The 8,310-nt window shown below is 38.8% G+C and overlaps 1 protein-coding gene and 1 pseudogene across 1 annotated transcript; both read left to right on the top strand.

Moving 5' to 3' along the window:
• Positions 1-612: 612 nt before the first annotated feature.
• krt18a.1 (keratin 18a, tandem duplicate 1) lies at positions 613-4,330 on the top strand. Its single transcript, XM_052594556.1, has 7 exons — positions 613-1,137; positions 2,508-2,590; positions 2,691-2,847; positions 2,962-3,126; positions 3,230-3,355; positions 3,501-3,721; positions 3,834-4,330. The coding sequence occupies exons 1-7, from the start codon at positions 700-702 to the stop codon at positions 3,946-3,948; spliced, it is 1,305 nt and encodes a 434-aa protein (XP_052450516.1). The 5' UTR covers positions 613-699; the 3' UTR covers positions 3,949-4,330.
• A 339-nt stretch (positions 4,331-4,669) lies between these two features.
• LOC128011653 (keratin, type I cytoskeletal 18-like) lies at positions 4,670-5,679 on the top strand (annotated as a pseudogene).
• The last annotated feature ends 2,631 nt before the right edge of the window (positions 5,680-8,310 follow it).

The raw sequence follows: 8,310 nt of genomic DNA, 5'->3' as shown, positions 1-8,310 counted from the left end.
TCAACATTAGTTAATGTATTAGTATCACAAACTAACAATTTGCACATTTTTGCAGAATTAATGTACTGTAGGTGAATGTTAATTTACAAATAAACTATTGGTCGTTGTTAATTTAGGTTCTTTCATAGTACATTAAGCAATATTCATGTATACAACTTAAAGCCACAAAAAGTAGTATATTTATAATTGAACATTAACCTAAATTCATAAAAGCATTAAAGTATTGTTCATTGATATTTTGTTAATCGTAGGATTTCTTAATGCTGAGGTATAAAAGCTTATTGTAATGTTAAGTTTGTAAAGTAAAGTTGTTCTTTTTAGTTTAGCAGATCTCTACCATATAGGTTTCCTGCTCATATTACATCTTAAAATGTTAATAAGACAGATTTAAAACTCAAAAAAAATTTTTTTTCCAGATGTCAAGAACATTTTTGTCTAATTTGAGAGAGGAAAAACGGAGCCACTTGTCATAACAAAGTTCTTAAAGGAATCCAGTCACGGAACCCACAGAACCACACTCTAGACATGGAGGAATGTGATTGGCTGAAGGGAGGGGCCTGTGGGCAGGACTTCTGTGAGCAGTTTGCTCATAAAGCCTGAGAGTGTCCCTCATGCCCCGTGCACTCTTCTGGCTTTGTCCCTGAGCTCTACATCTCTCCAGGCCATCAATCACTCATCTGTTCATTCACTTCAGCGACCATGAGTTTGAGATCAAGCTACAGCGTGCGTTCCTCCACCTCCCAGGTGCCGGTGTCCCAGATGTCCCAGATGTCCATCAAGCGTACCACCAACGTGCCGACTTACCGGGCTGCGAGCATCTACGGCGGCGCCGGAGGTCAAGGAACCCGAATCTCCTCTGCCTCCTACTCAGGTGTCCGCAGTGGAGTTGGACTTCCCTCAATGTCCAGCTCCATCCATGTGAGTGCCACTGGAGCCACCGGTGAGATCATGGGCAATGAGAAGATGGCCATGCAGAACTTGAACGACCGTCTGGCCTCCTACCTGGAGAAAGTGAGGACCCTGGAGCAGGCCAACAGCAAGCTGGAGCTGAAGATCCGCGAGGCCCTGGAGAAGAGAGGTCCTGATGTGCGTGACTACAGCCGCTTCCAGCCCATCATCGACGATCTGCGCAATAAGGTGAGTCTGAATGAACATTTACAGCATCTATAAAGAACTTACTGTGACAGTCTAATTGTGCTGCTTTGTGGTTATTAACAGTCTAGCGGACATTTATTGGGTTTCAGGACAGAAACTAACAAAACAGAGAGATTTCTTTGTCATTTAAAGCTGAATGAGAGTTTACTGATGGCCAGCACTGATAGGCAGAGAACCAAAAAAGAAACCATGGGTGAAACTAAAACAGGGGGAAGGCATGGGGGAGGGAGGCTTAGTTTCAGCGGGACGGCAGTCGTAACTTACAACCAGCCTTCCGGTGAATAAGCATTTCCATCCTGTATTTATTCTTGTCCTGTTACACATCCTTGCTTGTTTATTCCCTATGGATGGAAACTCTGGGATCTGAGATGTTTTAGCGCCTGTCTGTGTCATAAAGGAAATGGAAAAGTCGAGAGTTCAGACGGTGCAAAATGTGACCAGCTGTGAGACTTTGGCAGAGATATTCCTAGCTTATATTATATTAAAGCTACTTGTTTAGTGCTATTCTACATTTTCTTGAAAAGAAGTTCATAAAGCAGATAAAATACTAATTAGAGTCAGTTTCAAACCAACTGTATCTTGAAGCCGAACTTTAAAGCTAATATGTCACTGATAACTAGACAGTGTTATCAGAATGATTGATTTTTCATTCATCACTCACTATGCAGTAAAGTGACAGATAGATTGAATTCAAATAATTAAAGTCCTATTCATCAGGGTTTCTTACAGTCACAAAAGCAAATAGGATTAACCATGAGATTAGACTGATGAAAAGTCATTTACAGTTTAAAGCTCAGTAAATTATAAAAAGATGTATAATAAAATATAACTAGGATAAGTAAGAAAAGTGTTAGTGCAGATACATAGCCAACGCCCATTAGCATATGGAAAATATGTTGCGTTAACTAGTTTTAAACTATTCTATGTCTCTACCCTTTTCCATGATGCCAGTATGTGCTGGCTTGTAAACAGGGAAGGCATTTACAAACTTTAGGATAAAAAAATATATATATATTGAAGTGTAGCTCAACACTTGTTCTTCCTGCTATATGGCTTAATTTACAACCGTCAAACAGACACCAGCTGCTTTCTCAACATGGCTGTTGGATAATGATTTTCTAACAGACTGTAAAATGAACTTTGTTCTCCAGTACCTCTTATCTAATCAAAATAAGATATCATATAAGAAGATGGTACTGCAGCTTGGTACAGAGTGACCATGTGATTCACACATTATAGATCACTCATACATTTGTAAAACAGTTAAAGTTAGGTGAGGGTTTATGTGTCATAATTGCACATTAAATTGTTCAATGGTGGTTTCAATCAAGAGATTTCTGTTTTTGTTGTAGATCTTTGATGCCACTGGAAACAACGCCCGTCTAGTGCTTCAGATTGATAACGCCCGTCTGGCAGCTGATGACTTCAGAGTCAAGTGAGTAACAAAACTGTGAACTAAAACAAATATTTTGACCTCATGGGAACTTTCCTGGTGTCCTAGAAGAGCGAACCATTGACCTTTGTTGTGCCTGCAGGTATGAATCCGAGCTGTCCATCCGCCAGGGTGTGGAGGCTGACATTGCCGGCCTTAGAAAGGTCATCGATGACACCAACATGAACCGCATGAACCTCGAGAGCGAGATTGAGTCCCTCAAGGAAGAGCTCATCTTCCTTAAGAAGAACCATGACAATGTGAGTGCACATCTGGCACATTTGAACATTAGCACGTCTGAAAACATTTCTCAACCTCAGAATCGATTATGGGTGTTGCTTTAAGACTTATTTTATGATCTCTCCACCCAACAGGAGGTAATGGAGCTTCGCAACCAGGTCTCTCAGTCAGGAGTGCAGGTGGATGTTGATGCTCCTAAAGGACAGGATCTGTCCCTGATCATGGAGGAGATAAGATCCAAGTACGAGAAGATGGCCCTGAAGAACCAGGAGGAGCTGAAGGCCTGGCACGAATCTCAGGTATATTCCAAAAGACAATCTCTTTCTTGAAATCGAGTCTTGTTAGTGTCACACGTCAGTACCACTGTTTTGGGGATAATGTCAAATTTTATGCTCTCTCCAGATCTCAGAGATTCAGGTTCAAGTCACACAGAACACAGAGGCCCTCCAGGGTGCACGTACAGAAGTCAACGAACTTCGCAGACAAATTCAGACATTGGAGATCGAGCTGGACTCGCAGAAGAACCTGGTGAGTTTGTTTACTTGTAACCATTGCCATTTTCCATCGATCTTTCCAATCCTTTTATAAAATTAGCTGTATTATTTAAAGTTTCTTGATTTTGTCTCAGTGAATTTTGCTAAAACTTTTGGGTTCTCTTGGTTTCATTTTTCAGAAAGGATCACTGGAGGCCACTCTGCGGGACACAGAAATGCGCTACAACATGGAGATCGAGAGTCTCAACTCCATCCTCATGCAACTGGAGGCTGAGCTCACACAACTGCGCAACAACATCCAGCATCAGACGCAGGAGTACGAGGCTCTGCTGAACATCAAGATGAAGCTGGAGGCAGAAATTGCCACCTACAGGAGACTTCTGGATGGCGAAGACTTCAAGTAGGTTTTCTTCTGAAGCATATGGAGATTGTTCACAGCAGTTCACCATTTGTGTATAAATATAGTCATACTTGTTTTGTATGGTGGATAATAGTTATGTTTTTTCATGCAGGCTCCAGGATGCTCTTGAAGAGCAAAAGAAGGTAAAAGTGATGACGGTCACGCAGACGCTGGTGGATGGGAAGGTGGTTTCTTCAAGCACAGAAACCAAGGAGAGGAATCTTTGAACATCAAGTTTCAGATCAACCTCCACAACACAAAAGTAAAAACCTCATGGGCCAATGATAAAATGATCTAAAGACATGCTGGACTTAACACATTAGATATTTATTTAGTCCAAAGTGCCTTGTTGTAAGTGTCTCAGAGCATATATGCAATGAGATTTAACTAGCACATTTCAACACTAACTTAAAACTTGTAACAAAAATTGGACATTTAATAAAAAAAAAAAAAAAAAAAAAACTGAAGGTCAAAAAACACAATTGATTCATTATTACATATTTTTGTAACGACAATGATTGTTTATGATCATCAATTGTCCCATTTTGTTTTTATGTTGTGTTGTTGTCATCATGTCTTGTCCTTTCAAATAAAGACACATTTATCAAATCTTTGCATTGTCTTTTCTTCATTAAAGTTATATGACAATTCAGTCAGTCTGATCAAAGGTAGTTTGGGGTGTCAAGTGCCATCATTCTTGGCACAAATTTTAGGGGGGAAAACAGTACTGAGGTGAAAGTACTTAAGTTGCATAAATCAAACATATATATATATATATATATATATATATATGTGTGTGTGTGTGTGTGTGTGTGTGTGTGTTAGTAAAATGTAATTGTAATTGAACTGACTTTTATTTATGGACAAATTTAACAAACAATTAGCATTTTTCCAAAAATCTTCTTTAGTGTCCTACATAAAGAAATTCCTACAAGTTTCATTACCAGGTTAATAACACTAAGCAGTGGGTGGGGTGGAAGTCCAGAGTCTAAAGATAATAGAAATGTGTCTACTACTTATGAACTGCAAAACCATAAAAGTCTTATACCCTTTCAGTGCCAGTAGTTGCATCTGATCTCCTTTTCATTAAAGGTCTCTCTTGAAAATAGAGCAAAATGCAAAACTTAAGCATTAAGAAGAAAATAATATATAGAATGACCTCAGAGGATCTCAACATGCTAAGATCCACATTTTACTCTTGGAGAAGTGCAGGGAACAGGGATTCCTATTCTAAGGACATCTCTGGATCTAGTGTACCACTGTACAAATGGGGACTGCTGGAAATGTTGGAAATGAAAAGGTTACCATGCAAATCCTGAATGAACGTCTTGCTTCATACCTGGAGAAAGTTAGGAGCTTGGAGAAGGCCAACAGTGAGCTGGAGGTGAAAACCATCCAGGTTTCCAGGAGAAATTTGTATTTTTATTGCACAGATCAAACAAGTTTCAAGTGACAGAAAATGCAGAAGCACTGAAATAAGCCAAAACACAAGTCAGCGTGAGCGGCAGGCAGATGCAGCTTTTTGAAACAGAGCTGCAGTCTCTGATTGGAATTGTAAGAGATTCTGCCTGGACACCTTGATGCAGTGCTCCACTTTTGAAAATTTCTCATGAGCATTTATTAATTTATTTTAGATTTTTCTTACAGAGAACATCTATGGAAGAAGCTCTTAATGAAACAAAGTTGTGATATGGGATGCAGGTGGAGCAATACAAAGGCATCATTTTGTGGAGAGAATCTGAGTTTAAACAGCTGCGTGCCGACATTCAAAGTCAGAGACTGGAATATCACGCCCTGTTCAACATCAAGATGGAGCTTGAAGCTGAGATAGCCACCTACAGGAGACTTCTGGATGGAGAAGAACGAGAGTGAGCTATACTTTTGCATCATACTCTTTTACCATGCCTGTTCTGTTCTTTAGAAAACATGATCTTAATGTTAATAAAATATTTAACAAATTAGAGAAAGAATCCATTAGAACATTACAGACTGCCACCCAGACCCTAGTGGATTGATGTCATCCAGCTTGAGTACCTTCAAAAAGTGATGTAAAGAAACATGAGATCATTACTGTTCATGAAAGGCAACAGCACAAGCCAATATCTTAAAAAAAAAACTATGAATATTTTGAATAAAATCAAATTAAAACTTTCTCCTTTGAATCTCAATGTGGAAAGCACCACTCTCTTAATTCAACCCATACAGTGTATCTTTACTTAAACTTTGTTGTTTTAGCACTCTCAAAGTTTCATTTTCATGTTATGACACACTGGACCCTTAGGATCTAATAAGCATTTTCAACATGTCATCACTATAAAAGAAAACAGTAAGTGGTGTCTGATTTCACAAAAACTTTTTAACACTCATTCATAATGAAAGCGCAAAATGAAAATATTTTGTATTTCTAACAACTAACATCCAACCAACCAACAATAAATATAGAAACGAAGCCGTCCTGACAGGCCTACTCTTTGTGGTTGATTACACTAATCTTAAAGTTTTTAGTTTTTTTCTAGTTAGGTGTTAAAAGAAATGAGTGATTACCCTTATCTTTTTTTCGAGCGTACACTTGACAAGTAATCTTTCCTGGAAATCTATCTAAAATCGAGAAATGGAAAGCTGTCAAACTAAACAATATTAATTCTTGGAACCTATCAGCATTTTACCTTTAAGACACGATGGGTCAGATTTCTTGGGGAGCGATTAAGAAGAAACACAGAAAACAATTGTGATGTGTTTAGCATTTAATCCTGAAGGCTTATCCATTGGCATCGTAATCCACTATTCTCACAGACTATACTTTTTAAAGGATTTTTATTTTAGTTAGCAGGGTGGTATTACCAATATATGTGGTACTGGTAACCCAGGCTTCTTGCCATGTTAAATATAAAATATCCACGTATTTGCAATTTTTTGGACATGTTAGTATCAGTTTTATACAGATACACTGAAGTGAACCCCTTGAACTGATCTGAAAATGAAAAGACCAAGTGGCAGCGAACAGGGACTAAGTATAGAGTGTTCCACTGTGGGCCTGTAAAAGCGGGAATTTGCGGCTAACTGTGAAGCACTGTTTCCACTCAAATCCTCATTCGTCACGCCTGGAGAAGCCTATTCAGAGGAAAAGGCGGTTGGTTTGCAGATGACGATGTCAACGCAGACATTTGTGGATGGAAAAGTGGAGCTGGCCTGCAAAATGATCCTGGCAGGCCAAAACGATCAAGATGAAGTTTCTGTGGAGTTCTAAAGCATACAAGAGTTTCTTCAAACTTGCACTAGTAGAGAATAAAAAAGTTGTCTAAGCCTTTGAATCAAAATCTAGAGTTCCAAAAATATTCAGCTTAATTTACATGCACAGTCTGAAGTAATTCTTTGTACTTCAGTGCACTGATGTCTTTCTTCTTCAAAGCCTTATTAAATAGATGAAAGAAAAAGACTTTGCTAAGGTCACATGCTATGACAAGAATCCCACTGTGTGCTGCCCACTCAGACTCATTTTTTATTCTGTCCAGACAGTTACACAAAATGCTTTTGTTGCCACTGTATTTCAGCAAAACAGCAACTGAACAATACAGAATATTATCAGCGAGTAATGAATCATCAACTAGAGTGTGTTAAAATCTTGGTACCAAATCTGTGCAGTCTCATGACTTTGCTTTTTTTCCCTTATGCATTAGTCATTTTAATTGGACATCCTCCGTTTTTCTGGGAATGTCCTGCATTCTTTCTGAACAATGACTCACTACTGCACATCAATATTTGTTTGTTTTGCTTCCCAGGGTGCTTGGAATGCACGTAAATGCCCTTGTACGGGTATTTTCTATTTCCATTATGCCCCCTTAGATTTTCAAAGTGGTCACTGCATAAAAAAGCTATTAGAGTCTTGTGCGACAAATTAACTGGATAGTTTACATTTTTATAGAAACAGTGATGCTTGGCCATGCAAAACTAGGTGCTAGTTTGTTGCGATGTCCTTAATTTCTGGTTGCTTACTGGTAATGCTATAATGTTGCTAATACATTCATTTGGTTGCTTATGGATTTTGGATGGTTGCAAGCTGGTTTCTTTCTTACTATCCCAAGTTAAAAGTACCCACAGTCATGTCTTTATGTTATTTAGTCCCTAAAAATGGCTCTGGTGCGTCATTCAGTAAAATTCAACGAGATTTTGTTTTCACTCATTTTAATTTCCTTACCGAGCATCACTAATTAAAGATTCGATTTCACAAGACCAGTTATGAGATATATCTTAACTCACACAGCCTGTCACTTAACTGCTTGCTGACTTTCTTTCATATGTACTTGTACCTAAAAGAGGATCCTGTCAAAAGAAGGAAACAAAAGCAGGAAAGGGAAAGAGTTCATAGCAGAAACAATAAAGAGAGAGAAAGAGGGATATGATCTTTTGAATCCCACATAACTCCCATTCCTCATGTCTGCTCTCCTCAGACAGGAGATTACCTCCAGATATCCCTCACAGGTGCGGCTTTCATAAAACCTGAGCCCCACTCCCCCTTCCTGAACATACGCTTGCTTTTGTGTGATCGGGGGGGCATTACCCCATTCTTCATCTAAAGCAGACTTTGTTTA

Source organism: Carassius gibelio, chromosome B23 (genome assembly GCF_023724105.1).
Source record: "Carassius gibelio isolate Cgi1373 ecotype wild population from Czech Republic chromosome B23, carGib1.2-hapl.c, whole genome shotgun sequence".
NCBI lineage: Eukaryota > Metazoa > Chordata > Actinopteri > Cypriniformes > Cyprinidae > Carassius > Carassius gibelio.
Note: the sequence above shows the minus strand (reverse complement) of the source record. Positions and strands in the feature narration are given on the sequence as shown.